Here is a 15,370-nt window from a genome sequence, read left to right on the forward strand (position 1 = left end):
CACGTAATATACACCATTTATAAGTTTTCTGTCTCACTGTCTGTGCAGGATACATTTTAAGTCAAAAATATACCACTCAGATTATTATCCAATGTATAGACCTTGAATTTAACTATGCCAGACACTAACATAAAGTAGAAATACACAAAGTGTATCGTTTTTCTCACAGCACACTATGTGTTATTTTGTCTACTAATTCAGTCAACCTATACGATGACGTCAGACCAATGAGATTGCGTACTTGTGTCACGTGACATTTTCGTACTTTTAGATTTTTATTATGTTTGGAGTTATTATTTGTACATTCTGATCACATTTTTGATTTCTGCATGAAATTTTGAATCAGATTAGCATATTTTTAATTAAAACCCCAGATCATGCATGTTCCCTATTATTATAGGAATTTTCACCCTAGATTAATTAACAGATCAGACACTACCTTTTCAAAGAATGAAATAGATCTGCTAGAGAAAGGTCTCAAATTCAACTGCCAGGAACGTCATAACGAAAACAACATAAAACAGCTCATCACTGACGTAGAAATTGCCTGCGACAAAATACCCTCTCCACAAAGAGAAATAATAAAAAACGTAGCCACCAACGAAGCCCTAAAAATAATCGCACATGAGAATTCCACTAAGCAACCGAATTACACTACTCAATACTCAGCATTGAAAACAGTTAAGAACAAAATTAAAAACGACAACCTTATCACGAAAGCGGACAAAGGTAACACAACAGGCATAATGAAGAAAGACGAATACATAGAAAAAACAATAGAATTTATCAACAACAACGGTATTCAAGAATTGCAACGCGACCCTACAAATAAATTTCAAAACCAAATAAAGCAAGCTATCAAGGAAACAGACTTAATTTTCACAAAACAAGAAAAAGAAAGCCTCATCATCAAAAATCCTAAACTCCCCACACTAAGAGCCCTGCCCAAAATACACAAAGAGCTGTGTCCCATTAGACCAATAGTAAATTTCAAAGATGCGCCAAGTTACAATTTAAGCAAACAATTGAACATCATTCTAAAAGAGAAAATTTCACTTAAAGGAGACAGATTAATTAAAAACGGCCTAGAACTAATTAAAGAATTAAATAAACTTAAAATAACAGAGAGCACACGTATGATATCTTTTGACATCACTAACATGTACACCAACATACCAATAGATGAATCCATTAGAATTATCGAAAACCTTCTTAAAGAAAACACCTCTCTACAAGAAACCAAAGAAATTATTAACCTTCTTAGAACAACACTACACCAAAATTGCTTTGCATTTAACGACAAAATCTATTGCTAAACAGAAGGGCTAGCCATGAGCTCACCGTTATCAGGTATAATAGCAAACATTTTTCTGAATAACTTCGAAAACATCTTCTTAATGGGCCAGCTTTCAAAAGGAATCTTACATTAGAGCAGATTTGTGGATGATGTCATATGCATATATGATAATGACGTCACTAATGCAGACCAGTTATTAAACACTCTAAATTCTTTATACAAATACATCAGCTTCACAATGGAGCCAGAAAATAACAAAAAAATAAACTATTTAGACATCACAATCAACAGGAATAATGACAACCTATCTTTCAAAGTATACAGAAAGCCCACTCAGACGTCGCACACTATTGACAACAACTCGAACCACCCATACACACACAAAATAGCAGGACTGAATACAATGATACATAGAGCTATTTCCATACCAATGAGCACAACAGATTTCAATGAAGAGATGCAAATCATTAAACAAATCGCGAAAGAAAACAACCATCCTCCAGGCACAGTGGATAAACTATTAAATAAACATAAGAAAAGTCGCCGGGAAAGCACCACACACGACAAAGAAAACTACGTGGTTCTCAACTATGTTAACAATAACACATACAAAGTAGCTAACATTTTCAAGAAACAAGGTTTAAAAGTAGCTTTTCGAACGAATAACACACTACAGACACACTTCAGCAGGTGCAACTTAAACAAAAAGGACCCTTTCTCAAAGTCAGGAGTGTATGAACTCAAGTGCCAAGAACCTAACTGCAACGCCACATACATAGGTCAAACAAAACGTAATTTCCATACAAGATACAAAGAACACAAAAACGCGATCAGATATAATCGGCATTCAGCCTTCGGGGAGCACATCTACGACTGTTCACACCATTTCACAGACATCAACACTGATCTAAAAATTTTACACTTCAAAAATAAAAGTAAATCTTTGAATATAAAAGAAGCAATAGAAATTTACGTCGCAAAAAATGCTAATGCCAATAACCTGAATGAGCATACACATTTAAATAATTCCCCCCTATTCGCTCTACTCACATAATATCTGACAACACTCATTAAATTGCTTCTATCGTAATAATAATAATAATAATAATAATAATAATAATAATAATAATAATAATACCGTTCCTTACTTTATTCACCTATAAAAAAATTTAAAAAATAAAAATTATTTTGTATTCATCCATATTACATACAGGTACAATTAACATGAAATAGGTCAATAACATCTTTCCCCCCTCCAATGTTGATGGAAAGTTCCACAGTGCTCCAGCCGCTCCGCCCTACATCTCCCTCCCCTCTCCTCTCTATAGTCTACTCGATCTTATCATCCAATAGGAGAGATCCACATCGATCTACAAGGCCCCTCCCTGTCTTGCCCTCCCGTCTCCACGCGCAGCGTGGCTCACCACAAACTTTCCATGACCACAGTCCTGAAATAGTGTTTGGTGACAACAGACTTAACATCGGCAGTCTAGATAAATACGTAAGTTTATCATTATATTAATAATCTATATTTCATTTTTTGTCATCACTGTTTCATATTATCACTAATCTCTCTATCATTGACAAGTTTAAGCTACGTAAACAATACTGTACATATATAAGCTTATTTTTAAGTGATTTGATAAAATCTGAGGATGTTCTTGTAGAACGAAACATGTCATTCTTTGTATGTTAGTATGTGTTTTACAGATATGTTTATAGTGTTTTAATTTACATTGTATTTGCTGTGTGTTTGACAGACTGAAAAGCCTTTGTTACATTTAACTAAGTCAACACTGGAAAACATGGCTTCATTTTTAACAAACAAACAAAAAAGAAAAAAAAAATCATTTTGCAAGCTAAATCTGAAAAGTAATGGTGGAACAAACTCTGAACTGAAAAGTGCAAAGTTTGTTCGTGGAACAGGCCCCTGATTGGCTGTAACAAAAGAATGTGTGTTACTCATGGTTGGATCTCTGCTCAGCTTCTTTAGGAGTCTCCAGGCCTTTTGACTGCTCTGCTTCATATCCAATTCTTCCAATAATTTTGACGGGGCCTGTTTCATAAAACTAACTAATAATATTAGCTAATAATATTAGAACTCATAAAACAAATTATTAGTTGTCAAAATTCTGTTTCATAAAGATGTATGCATGACTAATAAAATGGCTTCACTAATAATATTAGTTCATTAGTCAGCTGATACAGTTTGAGGTTAGAATCGAATTGTTGCATGTTCTTACAGTAGTTTGTTTTCGTTCCTTGCAGTAGGCTAGCGCTTGACCCACTCATACTCTGTGCTTTTTGTGTTTGACTACAACCGGAACCGGCAATTCAGTGCAGTTTCAGATTCTTGTCAGTTTATATAGGCTACAATGGGTAAAAGAAACGACAATAATGTCAGGAAAGAAAGTTTCCTTAGAAAAGTGCTGGAGTTGAAGGGGCAGTTGTTCGGAGCCTTTTCACTAACCGTGACAAAGGACTCGAAAAGGCAAGCATGGATGGAACTGCGGGATTTTGCTGTGGCTATTGGGCTTCATTCCTTGCAGTGGGAGATTCTAAGATATTACCAATCCTATCAAGCACATATTCAAATGTTCTGTAATCTAACCTAAATCTCTCATTGTATTCATATGATTGTTCCATACCCGTATAGGCTGTTCTTGGCCTAAAAGTTCTTGGACGGCGAATATAAACTCTCTCCTCATCACTATTGGAATCAGAGTCACCCATTTCACTGATCTTCACAATTTTATGCCAATATATCAGAATACCACACACTTTGGTTTCACTAATAATATGAAATATGAGTCAAAATACACTAATGGAAATCATCCTAATAATATGAGTAAATTTTATTAGTTATGTTGTCTATGTAACACTTTACTAATATTATTAGGAACATCTACTAATAATTTTGACTCATAAACTAATAACTAATATTATTAGCTAATAATTTTATGAAACACAACACTAATATTATTAGTTAATATTATTGGTTTTTACTAATAATATTAGTGAAATATGTTTTATGAAACAGGGCCCAGGGGCCTGTTTCATAAAACTAACTAATAATATTAGAACTCATAAAACAAATTATTAGTTGTCAAAATTCTGTTTCATAAAGATGTATGCCTGACTAATAAAATGGCTTCACTAATAATATTAGTTAATTAGTCAGCTGATACAGTTTGAGGTTAGAATCGATTTGTTGCATGTTCTTACAGTAGTTTGTTTTCGTTCCTTGCAGTAGGCTAGCGCTTGACCCACTCATACTCTGTGCTTTTTGTGTTTGACTACAACCGGAACCGGCTATTCAGTGCAGTTTCAGATTCTTGTCAGTTTATATAGGCTACAATGGGTAAAAGAAACGACAATAATGTCACAGGAAAGAAAGTTTCCTTAGAAAAGTGCTAGAGTTGAAGGGGCAGTTGTTCGGAGCCTTTTCACTAACCTTGACAAAGGACACGAAGAGGCAAGCATGGATGGAACTGCGGGATTATGCTGTGGCTATTGGGCTGGTCACAGCCGACAAAGATCACACTTATGTGCGGGATGCTACTTGGCCTAACATGAGGAGCAGAACAGTGGTAAGTTTTAGCTGTTGTTTTTCTCTTAGTTGGAGGTTATGTTAGTGTTTATTTACTAACTTCAAGCCACCCTTTTCTCAACTGGGTGTCGATATTTTTTAAAGGGGGAGAGGGGGAAATAAGGAGACTATTAGCTCCGCAGTATAGTTTACTGTGCTGTATACTACCCATAGTCATTTAACATTATGCATCATACAGCCATCCTTTGTGTTTTTATGACTGTGACTGAGCAGAACATAACCTGAAATGAATTCCAGTGATATTTATAAATCTTTGTTATAATATGCAAAAAAGCATACAAAAATTATTGTATACAATAGATGTAGGTAGTACTTTAGTATAGACAGTTACAACAGGATGTCCTTCTAGACTTACATGGTTTCTATTATTTACAGGCAAAAGTTGATAATGCTTATCAGACAGGAAGTGGGGGAGGAAGTAGCAAAAAATTAGATGTCATAGACCACCTGGTTCTTGACATTATCGGAAGAGAATCTCCTGTTTTACAGGGATTCGGAACAGAAGATTCTCTTGGAGAAATCGTTCTTCCTACAATGGGACCAACTTCCGCTTCAACCAGTGACTATATAGTGGCGTTGGAAGAAAGTAGGCCTATATCTGCCACTGAAATTGATGGAAGCTGGCAAAATGGAGAGCTCCAGCATCAGCAGGAGACACCTAAGGCTAGAGGTAAGCTGGAAATGATTTAACTTAAGACTGTATTCTGGTATCTAATTCCACCTCTTGACTGCGACTTCTTTGTGTGACTTTAAACTTACAGGCTCAGGCTGCCCGCTAGTAACCAAGATCTGTTTTCCCTGGATTACATTTAGTGGAACACTGTACATAATAATGTGATGCTTGAGCATGTTTATCATACTCTGGTATAGTCATCTTGAAACATATTTTGCATGAACACTAATGGCATAAAGAAGTTGAAATAAATGTATCATATGTCAAAAAAGCTACACTTCATCATAAAATATAAATCTGTGAAGTGGATCATCGGCAATCCCATTGTACACAGCCACTACAACCAACAAAAATTGACTACATTGCTCACAGCAAGCCATCAGACATTCCTCTAATGCCTGTGCTCATCAGGGACCCTTTCTTGAAATTGGCACGAGTGAGCATGCCAGTTTTAAACATGCTCATAATAGAAACGTGTGGATTATTGTTCAGAAACTTGGGTACGTTCCCAGTTCTTGTCGCAAATGGAAGTGTCGTTAAATATGTAAGCTGGTCAACTAGTGTGTACAAAAGAAACACACCACTGACACAGTACTTTATTTGTAGAATTCTTTTCTGTGATAATTTCCTTTTTCTATAATATTTTCTCCTTAATAGCAAGGGAAAATCTGGAACAAATATTCGTTTATAGGAAGGGGAGTTAGGGATTGGAATAACTTACCAAGGGAGATGTTCAATAAATTTCCAATTTCTTTGCAATCATTTAAGAAAAGGCTAGGAAAATAACAGATAGGGAATATGCCACCCGGGCGACTGCCCTAAGTGCAGATCAGTAGTGATTGATTGATTGACAATACTTGAGCACCTCTACGGTATGTAAATTATATGGGCAGATTTTAAAACATGGGGTGTTTGAAAAAAAAAAACATTAAGAAGATAAGAGTTATTGTCTTTTTAATCTGTAATATTATAATTTAAATTTTGGTTCAACGATTACAAGGAAATTAGGCCTACAAATTTATATTATTATTCCTAGCATTTACCCGTTGGTGTAAGGTCCGCCATTTTGCACGATCTTGGGCATCGTGTGGTCTTAACATGAGAGTCTTCGTATCATTTACTGTGTCATGCCAGCTTTGCTCTGGACGTTCGTGTGGACGTTGCCCATTAATTTCAAAGGAGCGAGTTGGCCATGCGGTTAGGGGCGCGCGGCTGTGAGGTTGCATCCAGGAGATAGTAGTTTCGAATCCCACTGCGAAAGCCCTGAAGATGGTTTTCTGTGATTTCCCATTTTCACATCAGGGAAATGCTGGGGCTGTACGTTAATTAAGGCTACGACCGCTTTCTTCCAACTCCTAACCCTTTCCTATCCCATCGTCGCCTTAAGACCTATCTGTGTTGGTGCGACATAAAGCCGCTAGCCAAAAAAAAAAAAAGGAACAAACTGTTCCAGATGCAGCACACAGGACATGACCATACCATTTGAGATGGTTTTCCTGTGCTTTCTCAGTGATGGGTACAATGCTCATTTGCTAGTGAATGGTGTCGTTTTTGACATGATACAAGTGTGATGCCATTTCCATATTATACATATTATTAACTTCATTATATATACCTGCATTGACTTTTGCTCACCTGTAATGGAGTGTGTTCCACCTTCCAATACCTATTTTATTGTAGGCCTTTATATGTTTAGGACTAACACATTACACATGGTATTGATAATAATTAGGACAAAAAATAGCTGAAGATGTCTCTAATAGAGACTAAAACATAATAGCCGAATATGTGTCTATTACAGATTATTTATAAAGGCTGGTGTTTAACAATTTATTCCTGTCATTAGTCTTAGGGTACCCATTTTCTGGAAAAATAGGGAAAGCATGGAAAACACAGGGAAATGACTTGTCACATCAAAATTAATCTTTCAGTGTAATACTGTACCCAAACGTAATGATCGAGTGAGACTGATATTAGGCGCGACACGAGCCGAACGCAGTGAGTAGTATTTTGAGAGAGAGATAGAGACAGATAGTGAACACATGCAGTAATGAAGAAGAGTGAATGAAAAAGAGAGACATACTTGCACGAACCGCTCAAATGTTCCATCAGCCGTATTGTTCCAAATACAGTGTGTCCCACTCCCAACATGGCCGGGAGACTACATGCATGTTCTGAGCGGTATATTCATAACCTTCTGCGTATTCTGTGTCCACTATTACTACATTTATTGCTTACTCATGCACCCAACAGCCTTCATCATGAGTACTAACCTCTTTAATTTCACTATGTATGGAGGATTTTGAGATACCGACTTCTTGTGCAACACATTGTACAGATGTAGTGGGAGATCGTACGAATGATGTGTTAATGTCGATATTTTTTTCTAATAGAATCCCTCGTTTCAGTTTAGGAATCACAACATTAAGTGATCCTGTTAATTTATTCACGAGATATCTGTTTCTTTACCTGGAAGAGGAACCCCGGGAAATATCTTCTGAAATTGCCTACTCACCTCTTTGAGTCGGTTTTTACATATGTGTCATACATAAGAATTCTTTGTTCTAGTATGAATTTAACTGGCATTTCAACATTGTAGTAATGTAATTAATCTAATTAATTCTACTGTAATTCAGCCCCACACAGTCTTGTAACAAATGTATCGCTTCACGGCTTCCCACGACACACAAACTCGAGTACTATACGCGAACTTTTTCTTGAGCCCAATTTTTACGGGGTGAGGGGTAAGGAGGGAGCATTGACGGTTCCGGTAATACTGCCAACTGGATGGAAATGAAATCTGAATTGAATCGATAATATGATCGATCGATATGAATTTTCTAAACATTTATTATCTTACGCCAACAACTCTGTTACACATACATTATTTAACATTATATAACATTTCTCAATGCAAATCTTGTTCCTAGCATGAATTATTATATAGTTTGGCTTTGCTGTGTAAACAACATCAGTACTAGTTCGTAAAGTGTACGCCAGATGTCGCACAGCAATGCATAGTTTGTGTTTCAAAGGTTGCCAATATGGATATCGAAGATAACCGAGGTCTACCGATTCAGCACTAGGGAGCTCAGGGCTCAAGAAAAGGTTTGCGTATAGTAACTGACCTCCTCATGGCAATGCAGTGAGTCAGCATGAGATTATGAATACACCGCCCGGAATGTGCATGTCGACTACCAGCTCCGCTGGGAGCATGACACACTGTACCAGCTTCTCCACCGTAGCTACCATTGTGGACTTCACTCATAACCCTGGCTGGGGCCCTCCGTATTTATTTGGGGATGCAGCCTCTGGAGGTTGGCGGGCTCCCCCGAGGCAATCACAAATCAATGGGGAAAAGTTATTATCTATGAACATTTAATTTTACTATCAAGGTCTGGAATTAAGTTTCATTAAGAAGGAATTTTAAGCTACACCACATGTAATACTAGATACATCACACGTCTCTTGCACTGCCTCCTTTAAGCGGTTACCACAGTCTTAGATTGAAAGATTAAATTTGTCCATAAAATGGGTACCCTGAGATCAATAGCGGGAATAAATTATTAAACATTAGCCAATATAAATTAGCTTAACTGTAGTCTTAACTTTCACCTAATTTTCTCTTTTTTTTATAGGTACTGTCAAGAAGAGGGTACTCGTCCAGCATCCCCAGGAAAGCAAAGAAATAGAGTCCCTCAAAAAACGGAAGCTTCAACTTGAAGTCCGGAAGCTGGAGCTGGAGGTGTGGGAGAAGGAAAATTTACTCAATATTGAGCATTCACCCCTCACAAGTGGTGTTCAGGAACGTGGAAAAAAGGAACTTTCTGTACCAAACAATGAATATTTAATTGTAGAAAACAATGATGGTAACTTTGTTGTAGTTCAGCCTCAGATGTAAAAAGTGTAAATAAAAAAAAGTGTAAATAAAAATCATAAAAAGTACAGAATTACTGTGTTGGGTGTTCATATGATTTGTCTTTTATTCATCACAATGTCTGTTCACACGAAGTGGTCGTAAAGGAATTGCAGTTTTTCTTGAGCCTGGACTGGAACCTCCTCACCCTCCTGAATATCCTCTTGCTCCAAATGATCCTCTTCCATTTCAGGAGCCATGTAGTTATCTAGAGGTCTTGACAGGTTACAAAGTACTACACAAGCATTGATAACTTTACAAGCCCTGGAATCAACAGGCCACAGACAGCCGTAATCACTCCTCTGCCATTATTCCGTTAAATATGCATACTGTTCATTCAAATCAGTGCCTCAGAGAAGGGATTGAATAGCTCGAATGCTATGATTAACCAGTTTGTTACGTACCAGTAGTATCAGAAAATTTATGAACCAGAGGAACGCCATGCTAAAGAAGAATATTCAGGCAGGCTGTTATACTCGATACGACCGGGCGAGTTGGCGGTGCGGTTAGGAGCGCAAGGCCGTGAGCTTGCATCCGGGAGGTAGTGGGTTCGAACCCCACTGTCGAAACCCCTGAAGGTGGTTTTCCATGTTCTTGCATTTTTACACCAGGCAAATGCTGGGGCTATGCCGTAATTTCGGCCAGGGCCACATCGTTCCCACTCCTAGCCCTTTCCTACCCCATCGTTGCCATGAGTCCCATGTGTGTCGGTGTGACATAAAGCAAATTTAAAAAAAGAAATCGCTATACAGCAGTAATCCGATCTATCGGAGATGACTGGCAACATAGACACAAAGCACATCACGACAAAAAGTGGTCAATGTAATGTTATTGTTGATGAATATTACGAGGTTTCTGTATTGTAGGCCTCCACATTTAGTTTTCTTTCGACCCTGTAATATTAGGGCGTCTTACTAAATTAATTATAGCGTAGACTGTAGTTCCTTATTCCCCGACTCTACATAGCAATTTTCATTAAATTCTGTTTACCCATTTTCTCGTGACTCGGCACTGATATGGACTTGGCAACAAAAATCCAAATTCATGAATATCTCCGTTATCATAACCAGTACAGTAAAAATTTATAATAAAACCGGGCGAGTTGGCCGTGCGCGTAGAGGCGCGCGGCTGTGAGCTTACATCTGGGAGATAGTGGGTTCGAATCCCACTGTCGGCAGCCCTGAAGATGGTTTTCCGTGGATTCCCATTTTCACACCAGGCAAATGCTGGGGCTGTACCTTAATTAAGGCAATGGCCGCTTCCTTCCAACTCCTAGGCCTTTCCTATCCCATCGTCGCCATAAGACCTATCTGTGTCGGTGCGACGTAAAGCCCCTAGCAAAAAAAATTATAAGACATAGATGATCGGAAATGTAACACTACATAACTAACATAACTTTAGTTATGTAGTATCTGTCGACAGGCCCGTTAATAACACAAATATTAGAGAATTTAATTTTAGGCTTTCCCCTAAACTACCATTTCACTCGGCGTGAATAAACTTGTTTATGGTCTAGATTGTAGCGACTTATTTCCAGACTTTTCATACCGATTTTTATAAAGATAGGACCACTAACAACATTAATATTTGAGAATTATATTTTAGCCCTTCCCCTAAACTACCATTTCTCTCAGCATGAATAAGATTATGTATGGCCTAGATTGTAGAGACTTGTTCCCCAACTTTAGATACCGATTTTCATTAAGGTAGGATCACTAATAACAAATATTTGAGAATTAAATTTTAGGCCTTCCCCTAAACTACCATTTCTCTTAGCATTAATAAGATTATTTATGGCCTAGATTGTAGCGACTTACTCTCAGACTTCACATGCCGATTTTCATTAAATTCTTCTCAGCCGTTTTCTCGTGATGTGTGTACATACATACAGACAGACAGACAGACATTACGGAAAGTAAAGAGTGCATTTCCTTGTTACTTTGGACATGACCGATACAGAAATACCATTCTTTTCAAATTCTGAGCAATGTACAGACAAAACTCTTATTTTATAGATATAAAATCTGACCATAAATGGATCTCATTCGTTTATCAGCCACAGAGTGTATTTCTCCAGAATGTTGTAATTGAGATAATAATCATGGAAGTAAAAATAATGATTAGGATGAAGGATTTAATAATGTTGAGACACACCGGGCGAGTTGGCGGTGCGCGTAGAGGCGCGCGGCTGTGAGCTTGCATCCGGGAGATAGTAGGTTCGAATCCCACTATCGGCAGCCCTGAAGATGGTTTTCCGTGGTTTCCCATTTTTACACCAGGCAAATGCTGGGGCTGTACCTTAAATAAGGCCACGGCCGCTTCCTTCCAACTCCTAAGCCTTTCCTATCCCATCGTCGCCATAAGACCTATCTGTGTCGGTGCGACGTAAAGCCCCTAGCAAAAAAAAAAAAAAAAAATGTTGAGACATAAAAGTTTGTGTGAGTGATAGCTGCATAATGGTTTATTATAATGAGGAGATTACTGACAGCTTAGTGACCGCTAGGGTACACGTTGGTCTTGGTGATGGTCATGGTTATAGTCATAGCCATAGTTATTGTCTTTAGGGATAATAATAATAATAATAATAATAATAATAATAATAATAATAATAATAATAATAATCTGATAACTCAATGACAGAATTCAATGTGATACGATGATTTAGAAATTATTCCATGAGTTTGAGTATGTGTATTCTCCGAAGTATTTGCGATAGTATGTGGTTGTGATGGTTTAAGTTCATCTGATTGTGGTCATTTGTCTTCGCATTGTACTGCTATTCATTGCTATGAGTCGTGTACTGTATGTCATTACTGTAGGGTCTTCTACAGAATCAGAGGGTTCGAGATAACAATAACAATAAAAACCTATACGGTGATAAATCTATTTCCATAAACTCGAGGGGATTGTATGGTCGCGTGATATTTTGCACCAGTGTACTTTATGTTCTAGGATTTCTTTTGGTGAATTCTATGTATACTTTCATTGTGATGATTCTGATATGGCTGAATTTAGAGTGTTTTTGTTTTATTGATTGTGATTGTGTTCTATTTCTCAGTTAATGATTTAGTTAATGGAAGGAGTATTGGTGATTAAATGGAGGAATACAATCAAACAAGATCTGAGAAGGAAGAGAATAAGCTAAAGAATTTGAATGGAAACAAAAATTATAAAAGAAAATCTTATATGTAAGAATTTGAATCCAGAATTACAGAAACCTTATATGAAAGAATTTAAGTTAAATCAAAAATTATGGTAACTGGTTATGTGAGGATTTGACCATTAAAAATAAAAGGAAATGTAATGATCTGTAAATGCAAGAATCACAGAGATATTAAGAACTGATTAATTATAAATTCATGAGTAAAATATAGAAGGCAAGAGTATCTTTTTGGAGCCCAACTTTATAGAAACTAAGCCATGAGGAAAAAAAATTATAATATCAGTTAATTTACTGGGATGAATAAAATAAAATTGCATAAACCATTTAAAGAATACAGAATAGGGTTAAATGGTAAATATGATAGGAGTAAAATTTTACCAATAATTAATTAGGAACAAGAGAGGCTAAGCTAGGATATAAAAATACAGTAGAGTCTCGATTATCCGACTTAAACGGGACCTGGAGTACGTCGGATCACCGAAAATGTCGGATAATACAGAATAACTTTGAAAACGAACTAAAACAAACAGGAAGGCTATACTGTATTACGGGACTCTATTTATTGACTTATTAATTCAATTGTACAGTAGATGCAGTACTCTTTTCTTACTACGCCTGTAGCCAGGTGAAGACGTCTTGGCTTGGGCTGCAAGAGTTTTGATGTCATCTTGAAATTCAGCCCAGTCTCATCACAACTAAAAATCTGATCACCGGTTAATCCTTCAGCAAGAATTATTTCTCGAAATTTTCTTTTAAATTTCACCACCTCATCGGATTTAGCTGACAGTTTTTCTCCACAGATATTAAGCTGCCCAATGCCGTACCGTTTTTTCCACCGATCAAGCCACCAAGCACTGGCAGTAAAATTAGGGACCCTTTAAACTCCTGCTGAATATACACCGCCATTTCTTGCAGAATGGGGCCAGATATTGACAAGCCCTTTTCCTGGTTTTTAGTGAACCAAAGAAATAGTGCTTCACTTACTTTTTCGTACTCACACTTTTCATTGTTTTTCTTTCTTTCTAATTTTCAGTGCATCACTTGTTGCTCTGGTAGAGCACCACTTTTCAATTTATTCCCTCGTATGTTTCCAGTCTCCCACTGTAACACGTCCAACACCATAATCTGAAGCCATTTTTTGGAGAGTTTCCCCTTTGTTCAGTCTCTTTAACCCACTCTACTTGTCTTCTACAGAAACAATCACTTTCTTACGTTTACTCGCCATACTCATAGACGATATGAAAACTATAACATCCGCACCCAACCAATACTACATTGAACAATCCTACCGCATGACTGCCAGTGCTTGTCCCACAGTCGCACCCTCCACACCCCGTGTCCCAGAATTGCATCCACCTAAAGTTCAAATTAAGCCTACCAGTGTCGGATAACACAGAGTGTCGGATAAGCGAAGGTCGGTTGAGCGAGACTCTACTGTATGCACAACTGAGGAGCTTATTTAAACCCTAAACATTTAAATCCTTGCTGACTTAACAATTTTGCAAAATAAGCTCCTCAATTGTGCATATTTTATCCTAGCTTAGCATCTCTTGTTCCTAATCAATTATTGGTAAAATTTTACTCCTATCATATTTACATTACCATTTAACCCTACTCTGTATTCTTTAAATGGTTTACTCAATTTTATTTTATTCATCCCAATAAATTAACTAATATTATAATTTATAATTATTGAATGTGTTATTAGGCCTATTGATGAGATCAATCCATGTTTAAATAAAATTCCTAATGACATCACAGTAATCCTAGCAGGAGATCTAAACTGTTATATCGAGATTCCAAACCACAAATCAACCAGTTCTGGACTATTTGCAAAATGAGGGATTATCATTAATTAATGATAGCAAAATGAAGGCATACGTTCGCTACAACAGTACCAGCTCCATCGATTTAGTTTTTACAAATATGAGGAATATAATACCAACTTCCCAGCAAACAATAAGGAACAATGATAGGAAGCACGTACCAGTTGTAACCAACCTTTCTATGCACAGCGAGCAAATCGGACCAATGGACAGAAAAACAGCAGTCTCTAGGAAAATTAATCCAGCGCTGCTAACAATGGTTGATCAAATCACAGTAAGGAAAGCCCTAGATGAAAAAATCAACGAGGCACCGACTGCACTAGAAACACTAATAAAAAGAGCCACAACTATGGTAGCCCATTGTTCAAAGAAAATCTAAACTATGGTTTAATGGGACATACTACACAGCTCGGAAAGAAGCGTTAAAACATCTGCACCTTCAGATTCAAACTTACAGGAATATGCTACGACAAGAAGGCTATATAAGGAGACAGTGAACAATGCCAAAAGGACCCACCAAGCAGAGGAGGAAAGGAAATTAGTGGATGAAGAGGAGAACTCATTCAAGGTATTAAACCCAAGGAAACCGAGATTTTCTAGACACACATCAATGGACGTATGGGAGAGACATTTTACAGAAATATTGCAGGCGAGGAATATCTGCCCAATAGGGAATCCATACACAACCTATGATTTGCCTGAACCAGAAGAACTTTCCTCGGAAGAAGTAGTATGGACTGCCACATATAACTCCAAAGATAATGAAGCATGTGGCCCTGACGAGATTTTCAACGATCATATAAAAGCATTAGCCCTAGCGTTAGTGGGATTATTAACAGACCTTTTCAATGAATGTCAGAAAACAGGATGTATTCTGGAAAATTG

At 37.2% G+C, this 15,370-nt stretch overlaps 2 protein-coding genes across 2 annotated transcripts in view; one reads left to right on the plus strand and one right to left on the minus strand.

Moving 5' to 3' along the window:
• The window catches only part of PAPLA1 (Phosphatidic Acid Phospholipase A1), a 298,948-nt gene that overhangs the window by 278,711 nt on the left and 4,867 nt on the right, over positions 1-15,370 (minus strand). The window lies entirely within an intron of this gene.
• LOC137496940 (uncharacterized) lies at positions 4,772-9,518 on the plus strand. Its single transcript, XM_068225071.1, has 3 exons — positions 4,772-4,887; positions 5,283-5,577; positions 9,219-9,518. The coding sequence occupies exons 1-3, from the start codon at positions 4,783-4,785 to the stop codon at positions 9,479-9,481; spliced, it is 663 nt and encodes a 220-aa protein (XP_068081172.1). The 5' UTR covers positions 4,772-4,782; the 3' UTR covers positions 9,482-9,518.

The sequence above is a fragment of the Anabrus simplex genome, chromosome 1 (assembly GCF_040414725.1).
Source record: "Anabrus simplex isolate iqAnaSimp1 chromosome 1, ASM4041472v1, whole genome shotgun sequence".
Classification (NCBI taxonomy): Eukaryota; Metazoa; Arthropoda; class Insecta; order Orthoptera; family Tettigoniidae; genus Anabrus; species Anabrus simplex.

Excerpts from the sequence above, each read along its gene's own strand:
- LOC137496940 (XM_068225071.1), top strand. The coding sequence starts at position 4,783 with ATGGAACTGCGGGATTATGCTGTGGCTATTGGGCTGGTCACAGCCGAC. Across the intron at positions 4,888-5,282 it reads ACATGAGGAGCAGAACAGTG|GCAAAAGTTGATAATGCTTA; the intron begins GTAAGTTTTAGC and ends TATTATTTACAG. Across the intron at positions 5,578-9,218 it reads GGAGACACCTAAGGCTAGAG|GTACTGTCAAGAAGAGGGTA; the intron begins GTAAGCTGGAAA and ends TTTTTTTTATAG.